Here is a 20,243-nt window from a genome sequence, read left to right on the forward strand (position 1 = left end):
TACTTTGCATTCAAGCATGACAGGAACCAACGGCAGAAAGAGGTAGTGCCTTTATTTAATAGAGTTGCATATTAGTGGGTACTTTTAATGCATTTTTTTTTGCAGCAGGGTCCTCAAATATATTTTTAATAGGTAATGCTGTATGAAATTCTATAATAGCATTTCAGAAGACTGTGACACACTATCAAAAAAAACCCAAAAATTAGACAGCATTTTAGTCCTTCTATCAACCAGGCAGCAGTTCCTATTTTAAGCCAGGTAAAATAACTATGAAGTACAGGAAATTAATATTTATTCAGACTACTCTATATTCTCAAAAAAGCTAGCATGGAATTACTAAAATCACAGAGGCTGTGTGCATGTTAACACCCTAAATACGTAGTGTGCTTAAGAACATGTAGACACACACTTTCCTTACACGTTCCTGAGCCCTACAGTTGCTAAAATGCAGGGAAAGAAGGAATAGAGAGGGAAGAATAGAAGAGAATTACATAGAAATAATAGAAATTACGTTTCAAGACACAGCACAAATCAGACCGGTTGCCAAGCTTTTATTTTTTATTCTTAGCATTTTTTGCTTGGCAGGATAACTCTTGGGATGGTCTTGGGTAATAAGCTTCTTGCTAAACAGGAGACCTGACAAACGAGTTCATGGCTTGATCCAACAGAGAATCATTTCAATTAAACAAGCATCCTCCAAATAAGCAAAAAATACTGAAATGGACAGCAATGGAGACATTTTTGAGTCCCATTTTAACACGTTACAGAGTTGTCAGTTACTCTTCTGTTATCCAGTTAATACCAGAAAAGGTCTTCCTCTAAGGCTGTGCAGTGTCTACAAGAAGTGTACTGTAGCACTAAAAAAATCCCGCAGCTGAGTCACTTGAATGTCTCCAAGCTACTTTGCAGATAACAGTGTTTCCCAGCTCTCCTCTAAAACATAGTCCCAGCATACTCCCAGAGCTCGGATTAAGCAGCCTCAAATCTGTCTTTTATTTTTGCCTGTGACAAGAGAATTTGCCTCTGGCTGTCCATGGGACTTTCAGAATCTACCAGGCTTCTTCTATATGTGGAAAGACTTTATATTTGGGACTGGAATCTGCTTTTAATATTAACAGATTGGACTTTTTACAGGAATAAATTTAAAAACAGGGTCTCTTCTTTCAATTTGAAACAATGCCTGGTATGAGTTTAATTAGAATCCAGTTTCTTAAAGTAAATATTCTCCTAAGCAGAAACTACGGCTTTGTGAAAATGCGGACAACATCTCCACAGATATTATTTTAAAACAATTGGTTATTTTAAAAACAGCATATTATGCAGTAGCAAACCAGATTATCTCTTCTTTTTTTTTTTTTTTTAATGGTCATTAAAGACAAAATGTCTAGTAAAACATAAGGAATTCTCTGACAGGTTTTAGCACCCAGGAGATGGAAAGGGATTATTAAAAATGTGACCATTTCCTTATCTCAAAAAACAGGCATTTATATTTCTCCCTTCTCATCTTTATTTATTTATTTATTTATTTATTTATTTTCCCAGGTGGAAGTCTCTTCCCTTTTCTTCAGAAACTGCATGAGACAATGCAGTACCAAATTCACATTTAAAGATCTGTTAAAAAGAAGTTCACTGTTAGAAGCTCAGTTGAAACTATTGACACGAACAAGTCCATGAAATGCTATGGAATGCCTTCAGGATGGCAGAGGGGTTATACAAACACAGCACTGCATCTACACCTAAAACATTTGGTTTTCTCACTTATATACACCACAATACAACTCTCTCTTCAACTGCTTCTCATTCAGTGAGTCTTTAAATTATTATTTCAAATAATGAGAATAAAAAGGCATCTACAGTAGCCTTTAGATTGTCACTCAGAAGGAAATACCTAGAACATTATGCTGGTGTATTAGTTCCTTCAACCCACCTCTAAACTCTTGAATTTAAACACAGACTTTCTTACCTGCTCTACTCTTTTTCTGCTGTCTGATGTTGTGCTGAGAGGCTTACATACTTGAAAGAATAGAAACAAGAACAAGCTCTAATAACTCCCAATTTCCTGATAGAAGTGGTCTGAGGAACCTATTGTCTTAGAACAACTGAGAATGGATACAAGAAAGAAAAAGGAAGGAATGTGTTGGAAGACCATTACCTCTCTTGAGTGAGAGAATCAGCAGCAAGCAACTGAGACCAACAAAGAAGAACTAACAACATTCAGGGCAATCACTCAGTCAGAAGATACATTGCTTTCATGCCATCTAGGTATTTAAGGGGTGGAGAGTATGCAATTTTTTTAATTAAAGCAGAAGAAGGTGCTAAATGAAGATAGGTAACTCCAGGAAAGTACTTTCCCATCCAAGACCATAAATGCAAGTAGTCTATAAAACAATCATGTCATTTTACAGCACACACCAGTTTTTAACTGATTTCTATTGAACCATATGTGAAGGTCAGTGGTGCGTGACACTGAATTTGCACTTCAATCAACTCTATCAGTCATAACACTACAAGATCATAAAATACTTAATTTACAGTCTGCAAAAAAACACAGATTAAGCAGATGGAACATGGGACACCCAGGTTTTCCCAAACAAATTGCAGATAAGGACATGTGATCTCTACTGGTTCAACAACAGCAAAAAAATGCATGGGGAGGACCAAGTATGTATGTATACACATTAAAAGTTAATGCAATTTGTTCAGACTAGATCCAATCGCTGCAGCTGCACAACTTCACTAAAGTGTTTCATATCCTCTGATGTGCACAATAATAGCAGGTAAGAGGGAAATTGATTTACATTGCTTTCACAACGTTAAATGCTCTAATTATTAAATAGCCCTCAACATATGGCAAGGAATTAAGAAATGTAAATCAGGAGCCATGTGCTACATAGTAATCACATAAATGGTTCCCAAATAGCAACACCACTTCTGGAAGGCTAGCAGAATCATACTTTTCTGATTTACACAACATTTCTGCAAACTTGTGGTGAAATACTCTGCACTATAAAGCAAACTACTAATAGAATGGCAATGGTAAACAAAATTTCCTTTAGCTTGTGATTAATTTCATTAGAGCATTAACATGGAAAAAAACAGATACAAAAATGTGTTTAAAGATTAATCTTGGCATATTAAAGGGCTTTGATTCTTAAAATTTATTAGACTTTTGACAGTATTAATTCAAAATCTTCTGCTGATGCTTTAATTTAGCAGTTTGGTGAATAGTACAGCAACACATCCTCTATAGCTGTTTCTTGAGATAGATGACTCATTGTTGAACAACACTAATATCAGAAATTTAAATGCATGCATATACCATAATGATAAAACTGCTTATCTATTCTGCTTTCAAGTTTCCAAAGGATGTTTGAAAAAAACAGCATACAGCTATTTAAATCTGCCAGTTGTTTAAAAGTGCTCAATGTTTAGTATGACAATTTTATCTCCTTCCTTCACTCTTCATCTCTTTTGTTCTGCCCTCCTTCCCTTTCCCATGTTTCTTGCTCATAGTGGTTTTTCACCTTGGCTTGTATAACCCTAATGCTAGGTTGTTGAAAAACAGCTTTTTTTTCTTACTTGTTATTTGGAGTCTTTAGAAGCTACTGTTAGATATTAATTGTAGCCACTAATACTGACAATTAATACAGACCAAAATACTGTTAAAAAAAACCCCATGTGCTGTTTTAATATACAGACAATTACAATGTCCTTCTGCATGATCCTTTCTGATGAAATACCCCTCTCTCTCTCCACACTATTAATTCTAAAAATTGGATGCACTAGATTGTGCATTGAAAAGGTTATTCTTAAAGACAGTCATGAAATGGTAGCACTGATAGAAAACAGAAACAGGAATATGTAGTCAGGAGTACTGCCAGAAGCAACAGATCTATCTCAGACCAGTCAACAACACCAGAAAACTCTTCTGGCACAAAAGGAAGGCCACGCAATCTGTGGGTAAAGGATAACCTTTGCTTTCTACCTACCCAGGAGTCTGCCTTTGCATCATTTCAACCTCCTCCATCCAGTTCCATTAGATAAGAAATCTTTCACGCAGCTGGATGTTAGTGGCTGTACCTGGGAGAAGGGTAAGGCAAGGCTGGGTTTCATGCTGCCAAAAAAAAGTAGATAGCTGCCATCTACATGGCATGTCTCACCTGGATTTGGGTAAGACCATACTTAGGTGGAATTAAATAAATTCATCAAATTTTGGTCAAAAAAGACAGCTGGAGTTTTTCATAAGAATGGACAAAATAGGTGTTTAGAAAAGAAAAAGGCTATATAAGAACAGAAGAAAAACACAGGGGGAACTCTGGAAGGTGTCTCAGGGTACTTCAGAAGGTAGTGATTCGAGGTTCCTGGGTGCTTTCTGAGGAGGAGTTGATCTCTAGGATACACTGTGCTGTGCAGCATTTCAGTTCCCTGTACACTGCCAAAGCAAACTGAGAAGGAATCAATTAAATACAGGGTCTGTCATTTAAAACACTGTCTTTTCACATATTTAACCCTTTTCAGGACTTCAGCTTAAGGTGATAATAGGAAAAATGTGGCAAAGACCATAAACAAGGATATTTCCTCTTCATTTTTGAAGATCCTTCCTGTCTACCCAAAATCTTATATTTATCAGTGGAGTGTTTACGAATAATAAGCCCAAGAGTCATAGAAGACTGTGCATCCTGCAATTCAGAAGCAGTTTAAACCTTTCATTTACAGAGATGTTTTCCTTCAGCTATGTCTTCAAGATCTAACACACTAAATTTAATTTTTTTCACCTTTTCCAAGTAAGATGGAAAGCTGCAGCCATTAGTTCAATGTCCGGCTGGCCGTCAGTAAAAAAAATCTTAGAATAACTGAGTTTAAAAAGAACCTCTGGAAGGTCCAAAGCAGAGCAATCTCTGAAGACAGATCAAGTTGCCTAGGTCATATTCTGTCAAACTGTGAGGGTTTCCACAAAGGTGGAAACTCCACCACAACTCTGAGCAGCCATTATCTCTGCACCTGTTGAAAACTGCCATCATTGGCCTAATAGTTATGAGTTTGCCTAGTAAAGCTAAGGAGGAGAAGAAAATAATTGTTCTTCATTTTTTTGGTCCTATTAGATTATGTCTCATAAAGAAAGACAGTATTGTTACACTGTTTTTTCCACAATCAGCCCTTGAATGTAGTAGAAGCCTGTTGCGCTGTGCAGAATTAATGTCTTGTGGCAGCTTTTTCTTTATGGGCGCTAAAATACAGAAAATGTACTTAATTGTATATTTGCCATTACAGGGTTCAAGAACAAAGGTTAAAAAACCCCAGCCTTTTCTACACGAAGAAGCTGAAGGAGTTCTCCATGTCCATTTAATCCCAGGTTTTTAGTTTTCATTTAAAATAAAATGTCAAAACTTGCCAATGAATTGTCTTGAGAGTTATGCATGACTATTTGCTTAAATATTGGTTGTTGTCACATACACAGAAATCGACATCACTAAAATAGTGATGCCTAACCATATCACAGTACAATAACATATTCTTAAGGTACATTTTTTCACCTTTGTGAAGGGCAGTGTATTCCAAATATTGTCTGCATCCTATACAGCTAAACACAAAATATCAAAGACCATCAATGCTTTATTATAACTGGTTTAATAGTTCTTCACCAAAATGTTCATTACATCTTTAGGTGATTATGTAACTGAATGAGACCTCTATAGCTTCCTTCTTACATTCTTAATTAGCACTTTTTTTTGGGGATATCTTATTAAAAAAAATATTTGAAATGTAATTTTCTGTGTGTCTCCTATAAAAAGAATATACAAAACTGAGTACTCCATGGATGCATCGTAGCAGCAAATATTAAAGGATTTCCCTGACATTCTTTATAAGTATACCTTTTAGCATAACCCATAATACTATTTTTTCTGTATTACAAAATCTCTTTGTTCCTATAGATTAACAGTATTTTTCATTGTAAGCAACATATACATTGATTACTACATTTTAAATTCACTTTTTTCTTGGTTAAAATCCACTGCTAAAAATCCATGAAATCCATTAAAATCCCCAGAGTTATCCTGGATGAATTTCTAATGCACTTAAATATTTCTGAAAATGTTTCAGAGTCAGATTATTTAAATAATAATTATTTCCAATTCAGGTAGCATTATGTAAATTGTATCATTACACAAGGGTAATGAAAACTTTGGAACTACGATATTGCATTCCTTAGGTACTTAGCTATTTAAACTAGTCAGCCTGAATGAGAAGTAGTTGTATATTTCAGATAGAAAAAAACATCATTGCAAGATTTATGTAACATGATAAAAGGCCTTAATGCAAAGCAGTCAACAGTAGAATACCTTGGATATCAGCAAGACCACTGCTTCTCAAGCATTTCCTAAATAACCCAGAATAATTGCATCACAGAGAAAAGGTGATGGTTTTGATATCTTTGTCCATCAAATCTGGCTGAAAAATTTAACCACCCCGTCAGTCTGCTTTACAATGAGCACCAACGAGCTACACAGAAATCTGCAGCATCTGCTCTCACATCTTCCTTGTAGATGAGAAAAAAGTAAGCAAAGCTCTAATTCACCCTTCGTGTCGTCAGCAGTAATTCTAGCATTAGAAGCAAACGCTGATGCTTTGCCAGGGGAGGAAAAAAAAGTACTGAATATACATGTTCCATGAACTGGGAGAGCCTCCCAGACTAGCTCCTCGATAGGCATATATAACGCTACTGTAAAGTACCTACATTTTTGTTAACTCTTCTGATGCAAAGCATTTGACTCTTGGGGATGGTGCTGTGCAGGGCCAGGAGTTGGGCTCCTTGGGACCCTTGTGGGTCCCTTCCAACTCAGCCTATTCTGTGTTTCTGTGATTTTTTTCACTTTACATTGTGCAACACTTTTCCCAGTTGTAGTACTCTGCACAGTTGTAGCATTAATTTTAATTTTACACCTTCACTGTTGATTTAGTCACAGACTTTCAACAAATAAATAGATAAATAAATAAATAACCAAACAACCTCTGCCAGCTACTCAGTCCTTATCCTGTACTACACAATTTTTCTGGTTTTTTCTTTAGTATCAAAGAGGTTTCTGTGGGTTTTTTATCCTTCCACTTTCCTAATGAATCATTCCCTGGAATGCTTATAGCTACTGAGTTAGTTCTGTTCTTGGATTTAAGCACCGTCTGCATGCCCTGGATAAGTTATTAATGAGATTTTCATATCCTCCTCTCTATTGCTTTTCCATTTTTCACAAGGAATGCTTTTTGCCAATATACAGTATCCACAGCTCTAACATAATTAACCTGAGTTTCTTGCTGACTCCTCTGAAAGCACTATTATGGCCAGATTCCATGTGGCCCTTCCAGGTATGCCCAAAAAAGGAGCATACAGTAGTTTACTCCTTTGTGTCCCAGAATTTACAAAGATAGTGGGCTTTTAGAAGATGCAAGTGCTGCTCTGAATAGCTCTGCACCAGCACTGGCAGAGAGATATTACCATTTCCAAAAGATGAAACTGGAGCAAAGAAAGGCTAGGGAAGCAACCAGAACTGAGCAGGGGAACTGCACTTTTTTCCTTTAAAAGCAGAAGTGAAAGCTTTCCAGTAGTATTCTGCAGAAAAAAATAGTCAAAGAACCTTCTTTTATGATACTCTGAATTTGCATTAAGCATGTTTGGGGCTGACAAACACTGCTAGGTTTGGCTAGGGCACTAGCCAAGCTAGGGTCCCCCAGCTAGGGACTGCTACAGCTACAAACTCTTCTCAAGCTCATTAAAAACTCTGAATCATAGAGATGTATAAATACAGTGCCCTAAATTTAACATATTCCAGATCATCAGCATATGATCATGGCCGTGTTTCCTGGCAACTGAAAACATCCAACTATTTCATAAACACACACACACACATATGCATATAGCTCTCCTGATCTGAGCAGGGGACAAGGGTAATCTGTGAAAAAATGGATTTCCCTTGTGCTCATATTGGTGAGCACATCGCACAGCTTTTAACCACCAAGTCTGATATTCTACACCATTACACTGATTCTATGCAATAATATATCCAGTGCTCCAAAGATGAAAGATCACACCTGCAAGTGCTCATGGCTGACCATCTCTCTGACTTGCAATAGTCAGCAAGAATTCCCCTCCATTCTCTTCAGTCCTGTTCAATTGATTTACAAAATGTTGGGAAAAAAGAGGTTTTGGTCTGTCTGTAAGAGAAATGCAATGCAGATGCTTGCATAAAGCAACCAGAACCTTTGAAAGCAGAGATGGTTCCTTCAAAATGGAATCACAGTGCATTTAATTTTCATCTGCCTACTGACTTATCTTCCTCTTTTTTTAAACAACCAGCATTCACCTCTTTGGTTACAATAAGAATGCCATTCCTGAAGCTGGTGAGACTGACCAGAGTTTGCAGAAGGGTCCTCAATTTGTACACATTTCCATAGATCTTTTCAATGTCAATATGGAACTTGAAACTTTAGGCTATGGAGTCCAGTCCTCTGTCCTTGTAACTTCCCTTTGATTTTGTTTTTGGTTTTTTTTCTCCAATATTTAAGTTTTCTATTCAATTATGTTTTATAAATTTCAGAGAGTAGAAAAGACAAAAGTTCTATAGCTGTTGGAAAGACCAATTTCAAATATGAGAAAGAAGCCTAAAAAGCTTATGGAGATAATCAGAATACTGAACTATCCAGCATGATCATGTTCAAAGGGCAGAGGAGAGCAGACAGGTAATTCAATCACTTCCAGTTTTTTGGTCCCTTGCTTAGTTTTAGTGCCCATTATTTTGTGGATTTCCTTTTCTACATGCTAATAAAAAGCAAAGTATTTATGAAAAAGTGCTACCCTAATGTCTTGCAAATATTACAGCAAATAAAAAGACAAAAATACCTTCATGATTTGTAGAAAGCCAAAAACAATAAAGGTCTGTATGACTTGCCATTTGCATGGCTGTATTTAATACAAATTAATGCTAATGACATAGGGAATTTGTTTTGAAGTCAAACTTGTAATTTATTTTGATGACTAAACAGAAATAGCATGGAATGTTTGGGTAAAATAGTTCATTTCAGAGCTGAAAGTGCAGTCAAGAGTGTTCCAGCTGCAATCCTGTGCTTAGCATAAAATGAGTACAGAGAAAAAAATTATCTCCCCTTGAATAAACCCATGCCTATCCATATCAGTACAGTAGGCTGGGGAATATATCTAAGTCATATGAGATGTCTCTGGCCTCAGGGGACGGTGCAGCGTCGTCTTCTCCCTGCCCACACCCATTTTGCAGGTTATGGCATCATTGTAGTGTTCATACATCATTCAAGGATCCCAGCTGCTAGGACAGCCAATAGCCAACAGCCAAAACTTGTTTATCTGACAGAGGTGTATCACCAGTAAAAGTTAAACTTTCCTCAGCAGTCTATAGAATATAGCACTCAGTTTTGAAGTGCATCAGTGAAGCATCAAGTTACAAACTGTCAGTACTCACACCAAGTCTGCCAGTAAAATGAATAACAAATCTATCCCTGAATTCAAGAACTACCTCCCAACCAGACATTTACTTAGCTGAATTTAATATACAGTCCTTCAAGAAGCCTATACACTTCCCTTTTGTTGGTCAATAACTAGATAAAATGCCAGTATTAACCTAAAACTTTTCATTACTAAATGAGCCATTTTTTACAATGAGCTAAATTCTTGCTGTAAGACATCTCTGAGAATGTCTTTCACAGGAAGTGAAAGTGGGCTGATGAACAGCTCTTGCTTTCAGATGACTTTAGAAGAATTCATCTCAGACCCTGAACTATTTCTGTTGTAGCACGTTAGGCCAGATTGTGATCCCAGTCATAGTAGTGATATGTGCACAATAATGCAAACTGCTATGCCAAAGTAAACATTCTACTGGTTTAAAATGAGTTATTTCAGATTCATATGAATGGAAGTGAAACATAACTGAGACTAAGTATCTTAGATTAATGATGTGTGGCATGGTCAGAATGCAGTAATCTCTCACAAAAACACTTTCAGAAATTCCCAGGTCTTACTAGGCACGTAGTGTTAAAAAAAATGTTAATTATTTCTACATCTCTTTTCAGACTACAGGTCAATATAGAAAAAGGAATAAACTGCTAGAAAATTTCAGAAATATGAAACTACATAATTACTATGCACTATGTACAAAAGCATTGTTTGGTATGTTTTGTGTCGTGAATTATCACAATGGCCATTTACAAGTGTTCTTTTAAACTGTAAGAATCCATCCACCCACAACTGAAGTATTCTTGACGATTAAGATTAATGTGTCATGAATCACCATGGTTTAATATGCATGACACAGTTTCATTTCACACATATTCTGCATGGGTTGATTGCCACATATACCAATATCAAACAGATGTTAATTCTTTAATTTTTTTGCTCTCAGAGTATGTTTTAATTACCTATGAGGCTTCATAAAGAAAAAGAGGGAGGTTATTTTGAAGCAAATTTAATGAAAAATATAAAAGAAAAATCCATTCAATTTTTTTCTTTACTTCATGTTCTCAACAATATAATTTCAATATTAACAAAAATACTTGAGATGTAAAGGAACTGCAGACTACTCTCATTAAATGGCTCATTCATTGTAAGCAAGAAAAATTTGATTATTTTTCTAATAAAATATATTATTTTAAAAGCCCTGCCAATTGAACATGGGCTTGGTGATATGAAATGTTTGTGCAAGTCATTGTATATTTATACTATGCCTAAATTCTTAAATTTGAGTATTTTGCAAAGAAATCAAAACTCCATGTAAAACATCACTATATAAATTCTCACATCAACAGTGCTCATATGTCAGCTAAATTAAAAATTCTCTGAATGTAAAATATTTTACAAGCCTCCTCTGTACAGAGGCCAGAAATGGAAATGAAAAGACATCCTAGGTTAAAAGTAATGTATAGTGAGAAAGCTGTTTCAGTCAGCGTCAGCTCCCACTTTCTGCTGTGTCAGATGCAAGCCACCGTTCTCCAGGACCAGAACAGCAACAGAGCCACAGGTCAGCATGGAATATTGTGGGATAAAACCTCTGAGCTTTAACTAATTCCTAATTTGATCATTCTAATTGTAATCGTTATTGTAATTTCCATGGAAGTTGTAGCATCAGCTTTGGGCCTGACCTTCCTGAAATCAACAGGAACAGGAATGGGTCCCAAGGATTTTGCACTAGAATTAGTTTCACCAAGCTGAAACAGTCTCCAGGTTGAAAATTACAATTACCAAAACTGTTACAAATAAAAATATTAATAGCAGTAGGAGTGTATATTTGAATCATACATGTCAATGTTAGACAGTATAAATACAGATAAACAATAATAGTAGATAAAATATTGTCAAAACTAAGATATTCAGCCCCTCCCCATGCCATAGAGATTTTTCTGTACACAGTAATATTTTCAAAACTATAAAAATTATTTCAATTTCTTGCCTATATAACACATATTGACATAAGATGGCATACAGCTTTAAAATCAAAATGTGAACTGACATTTTGAAAAATAACTGACAGTCATGGCACAAGAGTGCAGTGACCTCTGTCCTCCAATATTCTCTTTTCCTGTATTTTTTTTTCCAAATGCCCAAATAAGTGCAAGATGCCCAGAAACAAAATGCATGCTACCAGTGAAACCCTAATTTCAAAGAAGACAAAATACAACATTTTCACTGAATTTACTGGGCCCAGGAATGAATCTAAAATGTGGAATTTATAAACATCACACAAAACACTTGTGCAGATTTCTGAAAACATACACCTATCGCATTGCAGGGAATTAAGCCTGCATTCCTTGTTCAACCAAAATTCCCTGACTGGAATAACAGCTTTAGATGTTATTTTTGTTCAAATTCTGTTTTACTATGTTAAAACACCAGATATTTTTTCTTTTTACTTAAGATAAATGTGTGAAAGTGCCTTCTTTCCATTCATAGATGTTATCTTTCTTCAACTTCAAATGATTCATCTGGGTGAATGTAGTTATAAATAATTTATCAAGATACATACCAGTTGTTAGGGGAAAAAAAATCCTGAAGGAAGAATATCACTGCATAAAATCTGAACATTCAAATTGATTTTTTAAATCAATCTTTAATTGGTTTTATTACCTCCTAATCCAGGTCTGAGGCGATTATCATAACCATCCAGAAGTCTGTCTAGAATTCTTGTAAAGATGGTGATGTTATTCTTAGCTTCATCTTCCAGGGAGTCAGCCAGCACTGATCTAAATGGATATTTTACATTTTAGAAGGTGCTAAGTATGCTTTAACATACACTCAACATGCATTTTTTTTTTCAGGCTGGCCTTTAACTTGCTGCATTCTAACAGGAAGGGTGTATTTAACAGTATACAAATACACAATTTATATATAACAAGTTCAGACACGTAAGAGTCAACAACATACTATTTAAAATACCCAGGCAGTCATTTTCCAGTAGCCTCTACTTGTAGTCATCATTGCATTACTGTGAGTGCTACTTCAAGCTCCACTAACACTGTTAGTGGAGGCTGTGCTGGTGCAAAACCCAGGAAGAGCTTCCCAGGCTTTGGTGGCATGTTACTCCTGGACTGATAGCCCGGGATCACATGCACAAACCCATCTCCTTCCAGCTCTATCTTATCTGTCCTCACCTAGCTATACTCTATCTCTGGATAAATCCTGTGGATTTGCTTCCACCCAATGGTCATGTAATGTACATGACCAGAAGAACTAACATGAGGGAAAACTCCAGCGATCATGCTCAGGGAGTCCTCTGACGCCAGCAGTTGGTGGGAGGGAACACCAGTGCTGACTAGCAAGCTGCAGGATAGCTGTGGACAGCCTTCATCTTTCTAAAACGTTATTTTGTCACAAATAGCACTGTCTGATCTCCCAATAGATGCAGACAAACCTTATAAAAGTTGGATGGAAAAAGGAATCATAAATGATATATCAAGAAGAATCTAGAGATCACTGATTGTTTCAAACTTCCCCAATAAAGAAAGAGACATTACAGGCTTTATGGATCAAATCTCTGTGGAACATGCTACGGGCTGAATATGAACCTGCTGTCCAGGCAGCTGGGGTGCTCCACAGTCCTCCGGGACCTGGGCACCCAGACCAAAAGGGTTTGTGCCAAGGAAACCCTGACATGTAGAAAGCCTTACACATGCAAATGTTACTGTGCCAACAATTTTAAGCATTATGCATGTGAAGTACATGAGCTCATCAGTCTTATCTACTTAATACCAGCATATTAGTATCAAGGAAGTAAAGCATCATATGCTACACACATTACCATTTATACCTTTTTCAGCCACCTAAATTTTTAACCTTAAATGTTTGAGTATTAATCATTTCAGGATGAAGGCATTCTGAATGCCGTAACAGCAAGCATGTTTTCCTCCTCTTCCAAACCAAAAGTAGGTTTGGGTGATCTTTTCTCTAAAGCAAGCTACAAAATTATTAAAGACAAGGTTGTCTGTTGGTCCCCAGTTCAAGAGCATGAAGGAAGTATTTAAATGTAAATCATTGCAGTCTGTGCTTTCCATCATATAAACTACAGAATCGACCCAAATCAGATAACTTATAAAGAACCCATGAAAACATCATGTGTGATTTGCTCATGTGTCAGTTTTTTATTAATTGCAATTACTGCATGGTTCCTTTTTGATTTGTAAAATGTATCACTGTACTCATGGTAGTGTACATCTCTGCCATTTTTAAGCTTCTTTTTGAGATACAGCAGTTTTTGAATTCAAGATTCCACTGAAAAAAAATTAGATCAATACAATTACATCAAATTAGGGTCGAATCCCGCAAACTTTACTCGGGCATAAAGTCCTTAATAACGCATGTAGTCTCTTTGACGTCAGTAAGATTACTCACTTGAGTAGGGTTTGCAGGATCTGGCCCACTGTGACTCAACTAATACTGCACCATAGTTAGGTATAAAGTGAAAGAGAAAACATAGTTTCAGGAAATATTTTGATCACTGGGAAACAAACAAACATATTGGAGACTTGTTTAATCATAGGAAACTTGCATTATTTAGCATACAATTCTTACTATATCAGGACAAGACCTACTGTAACCAGAACTAAAGCAAGTAAATCAAAGTTACAAACTACGATTAATTACATATTTCGGGACTGTGTGCAACACAAAAGTATAATGCGATAAAAATTACTTCCTCTTATACTGTCACTTTAGAAATGGAGAACTTTAAGCAACATAAGAAAAGTTGATTAATAAATGATGCTATTGTTTTATTATATGTGATTGTGAAGTTGTATGCTATCTCCACCTAGAGGTTTAAAGCTTAAGCATCATTTTGAATTCTATTATGTTTGACAAAAAAAAAAAAAAAACAAGAAAAAAAAAAGGCATGCCCGTATTACTAAATATGTGAGCATTATTTTAAAGACTGTGATTTGCAGCGTGACTTCATGATAATCTATCTCTCCATTTTGTATGGTACAGAATCACAGTGATATAGTAACTCAATAATTATTTAGGATTCAATAAGGCATTTAAAGAAATTGTTATTTTAATGGTGAAATAAAGCATCAATTCAAAAACCGTTTAAGGACAAGAGATCAGGCTTTTTTGGTCCCTAAACTACATTCTACTGCATTTGCTCAAGAAACTATGTAATACTGCATTCAAACAGCTAAGAAAGGTATTTTATTACGTTACTACATACTGTACTTTTATAACCACTCACACAAGCTTACCCTTAGTAGATTGTAACATACATGTTTGCAGTGAACAACAAAACTAAATATCCTCTCACCTTGTTGGTAGCCACACCAATAAAACGAGAACCAACTGCATCTCGGAGAGTGCCAGCTTCCTCTTCATCGCTGCTCTTTGCAAAACCTAACGGTGTAAGAAAAACACAAACCCACTCTCAGCCACAGTCAGTCTCCGCCAAGCAGTGCTTTCAACTTAACCCGAGGAAAAATATGTCACTTCACTGGAGAAAGGAAACCACTGGATTTCCGCAGCACTTTTCAGTACTAGCAACTTATTGTATCTCCATCTTTCCCAACGATCCTGCTCTGTGCAAAGAGGCAACGTATGATCAGAAGTGGCATGTGAGCCGGCGCATCAGATGCTTTCCTGTTCCGTGATGTGAAAGCCCCGAGACGAAAAGGAACAAAAAATAAAAACCGTATGTATGGGAGGATGGGGGCTTAACCACCCCTCGCCTCACTACGGCACACCGCAGCCGGGGGGCGGGGGGGCGGGCGGGAGGCAGAGTCATGCTATTCGCCGGGGCTCGGTGCGGGGACCGCGGGCGAGCCGCCCCCCGTCGCCGCCGAGCGCCCAGCACGTTTGACAGCTGCTCGGCGAAGCACCGGTGGCCGCCGCCGGAGGGGGCGGAGGGGGGCAGCCCCCGCAGGGCGACAAGTTGCGGAGCGCAGCAGAACCCCCGACACGGGCAGGCGCTGCCCGCGCCCGCGGGGGACCCCCGGCGACCCTACCTGGGAGCGGGCGGGCGGCCGGGGCGGGGAGGGAGGGGGAGAGGAGGGAGGGGAGGCGGGTGCCGCCGGCGAGCGGGGCAGGCGGCGGCGGGGAACGCGGGGCGGCGGCGGCGGGGAACGCGGGGCGGCGGCGGCGAGCGCGGCCGGCACCGAGCGCCTCCCGAGCGGCGGGCGCGCGCGCGCGTGCCTGCGCGTGCCGGGGCGCGGGCGCGGGGCTGCCCCGCGGGGCACGGAGGGCGCGGGGTCCCCGCCCGCGGCGGCACCGGCACCGGCCCGGGGCGGCTGCCGCGGCCTGGCAGCCCGGAGCGGGCGGGCGCGGCAGCGTCGCCGGTGCGCGAAGGGGAAACGGAGCGAAAAGCGCTCCCCAGAACGGTACAACACATTTCCCGTGGGCCTCCCTCCTCAGCCTCTCAATCGCCTCTGGTCAAGTGCGCGTTTGCCTGGGTACAGCCCTGGCAGCCCCGCCGAGCTCCCCCGGACTGCGGCGGGAGCGGGGAGCCGCCACCCCGGCTCCCACCCCGCTTCACGGCTGCCTCATTAACATTCCCTTCCCCACTTGTCCATTGGCACAGTCTAATTGGAATGCAGAGAGAAGAAAAGTCTATCATTTAAAGTGAGCTCAGGATGCAGGCAGACAAGGAAACAAACCTCGCTTCCCCCCCCTCCTTTCCCCCCCCCCCGCCTCAAATTGCATTACTTTCTGTTGTATTGTCTTTTCAAGCACGTTGCCCTCCTTTCGTATATGTAGTCCTGCTCTGGTAGTAACTGGATCGCTGCTAGGATTCATTCCCATTGATTTCAGGTTTTCCAGTACAAGTAGAACAGGACAGGCTTGATAATTAAAGATAAGGATTTATATTTAGTGTACCCTCATTTTGCGTTGTTAACTCGGAAATAATTAAGTAACGCTGGCAATAACATTTCAGCTTTTTTTTTTCCTTTTTAAACCAATCCTCGTCTATCTCCTTTCCTTTCAATCTCTTAACTGCCCAAAGCACCGTCTCAATTATCCTCTCTTAATGTCACTGGCCTGCTTATTGTGTTTAACTGAAATTATTCTGATGCAGTTTGGTTCTGAACCAATATTAGTTCCAAAATTAACATGTGAAATAGGATGCACAGACATGGGGGGGGGGGGGGTGGGGGGGGGGGGGGGGGGGGGGGGGGGGGGGGGGGGGGGGGGGGGGGGGGATGGGGGGGCGGCTGAGGGGGAGGGAAAAGGGGGGGAAGGAGAAAGAAGTGGGGAAAAAAAAGATGAAAAAATTTCTTATGTTGCCTGTAGAAATGGGGTGTTCCTGCTTCCTAATTGTTGCAGCTTGCAATTGGAGGTGTCCTTGTTTTCCTTCTCCTTTAGAGGTTTAATGACTCCACAATAGAGGATGAGAAGCAAAAGAAGGAAGAAAAACACTTGGGCTATCAAGACAATTTGTTCCTTCCAACTTTGAAATATTTCATGACTTGGAGTAAGACTGGGAAGAGAGAGGGAATAAGCTGAATGGCTTTGTTTTCAAATAACCAGTAAAATGACAGCCCGAACTGTGGAAAATGACAAAGATAAGGACACAGGAGCAAAAACTGAAATCTGAAAAACACGCATTCAGCAGCCATCTAACCCTGGCTGTGTCTAAGGTACAAAGCCCTCATCTTTCCCTGTCCAGATGTGAAAATGTGCTCTTTTCATTGTCAGTTAGGTATCTATGGTCAATCTAAGGTCTTCTTTGGATCTGCCTGTATGTCCCATGTATTAGGAGTTAATGACTGACACTACATGCAGAATCAACCCTCACAGTAAAGAAAACTAGTTTTAACTACTTGTCCTAAGAACAAGTGACTTCACAAATATCAAAATGGAGGACAAAAAAGAATCACTGAAAGTGAAGAATCTTCATGATTTATTCTTAAATGAAACACGTTATATAATCAAAGCAGAATGGTTTTTTTCCACAGGTATTCATGGCATTCCTTCTCAAAACACACTTCCAGTAATCATAACACTGAAACTATAATCTAATTTTCATATGCGAGTTGCATCAAAAAATAGAAAACCACATTCATTAAGGAAAGCAGTCTCAGTGGCTCCTTGTTGCTGTGATAGGATATTGTCATTCTTCAAAGGCTACATGGGGTAGGTATGTATTTATAATGAGCTTGTGCTCATACATTTTCCCAAGAAAAATGTGCTGGGTTTTAGGCTCTAACCACAATTATTACCCATGATGTTCTTTGAGATTTACCATAGCTTCATGCACTGAAGTCATGCCTCAGATTTGAAATTTTAAAATAACCCCTCATTCCCATTTTAAACAAGCTGGGCAGCCCTATGGGGTATCCCATATCACAGGAAAGCTCAGTACAGGGACAAACTCCTGTGGCAATGTGAAAAATCAGAGACAGTATAATTACTAGCAGAGAGAAAGGTTTTTCTGCTAGTCCCACACACTTTTAACCTGTGCTGCTGGTGAGCTAGAAAGCATTTGGGGAGAAAACTATGGTATTGCTGGGGTGTTACTGGGTCTTTTGGGTTACATGCAAGCATAGCTAACAAATGCTAGATGTGTTTGCTCTAGTTGGTTAGAAAAAGTGTGCTTGAGCCCCCTCAGGTGCACAGTCAGCAGGGAACCCTTCTCCCTTTCTGTGTTATAATTTGTGGTATGGTATTGAATGCTGTCATTCATTATTGAATTTCAATTAACTCTAAGTGATATGCGGCACCTAACACGTCACCTGGGTTTGTGAGACTCTCCTGAGTCCTGATGCAAGCACCCTGGAAGGTGGGGAGTCGTGCCCTTGGTTTGAATAGGGCTTGAAATAGTCCATAGAAAGGCAGCAGGTCTACAAATGGTTTCTTTCAAACTATAAATAAAATATTTTACTTAAGAGGTTTTATTTCTTTTGTGCTATATTTGCTGCAATATATAAATAGAACTCAATCCCTGTTTTGATATTTTAAAAATCTTAAAAACAAACAAAGGACCTTACAATCCTATTATTCCCCCTTGCCAAGGATCTCAAAACTCTGCACAGGCTGATAAATGATGTTTCAGAATTCTTTTGTGAGATTGGAATGACTTCCTCTGTGAGCACAAATTGAATAGCAGGGTAGGTATGTGACATTTCATAAGCACTTCTTACAGTTGAGAGGTAATAGAAACACAGGAGAGGTTAAGCCAAGGCTAGTCATTATCCAGACTGCAAAACACTAGATTGAATGCTTCCTTTAAAATTGTGCTTAAAAGAATCATTTATATGACAAAGTTACACCATCCTTCAGGCAAAATAAATTCCTCAGAAACAATACCTCTGATTTGTAGCCACTAGGGAGGTGGCAGTAATCATTTTCTGTCATGGACATAATCAAGTAATGCAAAACAGAACTTAACACATAATTCTGATCTGGGGTACATTCTGCAGTATAACATTTCCAGAAAAAATGTGGCAGATTGAGGTAATCAGCATTTACTTTGTACTACTTGAGAATAATCCCCACCCTTATATCTAGGCCAGCAGCACTCTGAGCTGTAAGGATATAAACAATAATCATTGCAGTTCAATGAAGTGATGCATAAGTGTGAAAATTGAAGTGATATATCAGAAATTTTTGTATGTGATACGCAGTGGATTTTTTTAGTATAAATTATGCTTTTTAAAGATGCTTTGATCTCTAAAAAGGCATGAAACATTTCAATATTATTTTAATTTTTATAGACTGTTTTATCCTTCTTAAACTTCTCTTTATATTAATTAAATAGTTAAATATATGCTCAAGTGTTTGAGATATGTATCCAAGACATAATTTCTACGTAATTTTAAACATGTATGTTGTTTTCTTTTTGTAAATAATGATGAAAAAAAAATTGAAGGGGCAATTAGTTTTTGACCTAGTCAGTCCCTAAACTGGCTCATTATGCAGGTACATGACTGCTGATCTGAGAGAAAGGAAGGAAGAAGCTGGCTTTTCTCAGGAACCCCATAGAATGATGATGGAAATCAGATTTCTGTAAGAAGAGACGATTCAGGTGTCCAAAACTCCTCCTCCTTATGCAAAATTGCAGCCCAAATTTCTCTGAGAGTTGAAATTGTTTTGAGATGCACAACCCAACAGTAGATGCTAGTGTAACAAGAAAGCAAGAAAAATCTTACAACTTTATGCAGTATCCACTTTTGTAAGGGTCTGAGCGAATCTTAGAGTTTTCAATCTGTGACACTTACGAGTTGGGAAGAGTTGCTGTGCTCATTCAAAAGCTCTAGCTACCATACAGTCTTCCTGATGGAAGAACAAAAGCAAAGTGCCAGTGCCAGCTTCATTTCAGCTGTGTGTAATCAGCTTTAAGTTACTTTCCAATGTGCACTGAGAAGTTCAGCAGAACAGGAAATTGAAATGAGCTTTCCCACCTTGAACATTGATGAATGTTTCTTCTTTCCCAGGATTATACTTCTCCCAGATCTGAACCTTAAATACCTCACGAGGCTTTTTAGCTTTCTCCAAGCACGCAGATATCTACAGAAAGAGTTAGCAGAGAGTCTTTGCTGTCTATCAGGAGTAGTGAAACTTTCATCATCCTTTTAGAGTAGCTCTTCCTTGGCGGGAGAAATGTAAGACAAGAGACAGAGGGCGATACAACACGTTCACCAGCTGGGACAGGAAAGCTCAGGTAAATAGAACTGGCTAATCGCTCTTGGTCTGAGTTGAGAGGAAGGGGAGATCTGCTTTTATAAAAGTAACAGTTTTCTTCATCTGCAAATCC

At 38.7% G+C, this 20,243-nt stretch overlaps 1 protein-coding gene and 1 long non-coding RNA gene across 2 annotated transcripts in view; one reads left to right on the plus strand and one right to left on the minus strand.

Moving 5' to 3' along the window:
• GABRA2 (gamma-aminobutyric acid type A receptor subunit alpha2) overlaps window positions 1-15,517 on the minus strand; it is a 64,673-nt gene extending 49,156 nt beyond the window's left edge. The window contains exons 1-3 of the mRNA XM_032109042.1: window positions 15,499-15,517; window positions 14,805-14,890; window positions 12,137-12,252 (exon numbers count right to left, since the gene is read on the minus strand). Of these exons, the coding sequence (XP_031964933.1) occupies window positions 12,137-12,252; window positions 14,805-14,872 (184 nt within the window). The 5' untranslated portion in view covers window positions 14,873-14,890; window positions 15,499-15,517. The remainder of the gene's footprint in view (window positions 1-12,136; window positions 12,253-14,804; window positions 14,891-15,498) is intronic.
• LOC116444016 overlaps window positions 14,937-20,243 on the plus strand; it is a 44,482-nt gene continuing 39,175 nt past the window's right edge. Inside the window, exons 1-2 of the long non-coding RNA XR_004240152.1 lie at window positions 14,937-15,185; window positions 16,853-17,127. This is a non-coding gene — a long non-coding RNA (uncharacterized LOC116444016). The remainder of the gene's footprint in view (window positions 15,186-16,852; window positions 17,128-20,243) is intronic.

The sequence above is a fragment of the Corvus moneduloides genome, chromosome 5, assembly GCF_009650955.1.
Source record: "Corvus moneduloides isolate bCorMon1 chromosome 5, bCorMon1.pri, whole genome shotgun sequence".
Classification (NCBI taxonomy): Eukaryota; Metazoa; Chordata; class Aves; order Passeriformes; family Corvidae; genus Corvus; species Corvus moneduloides.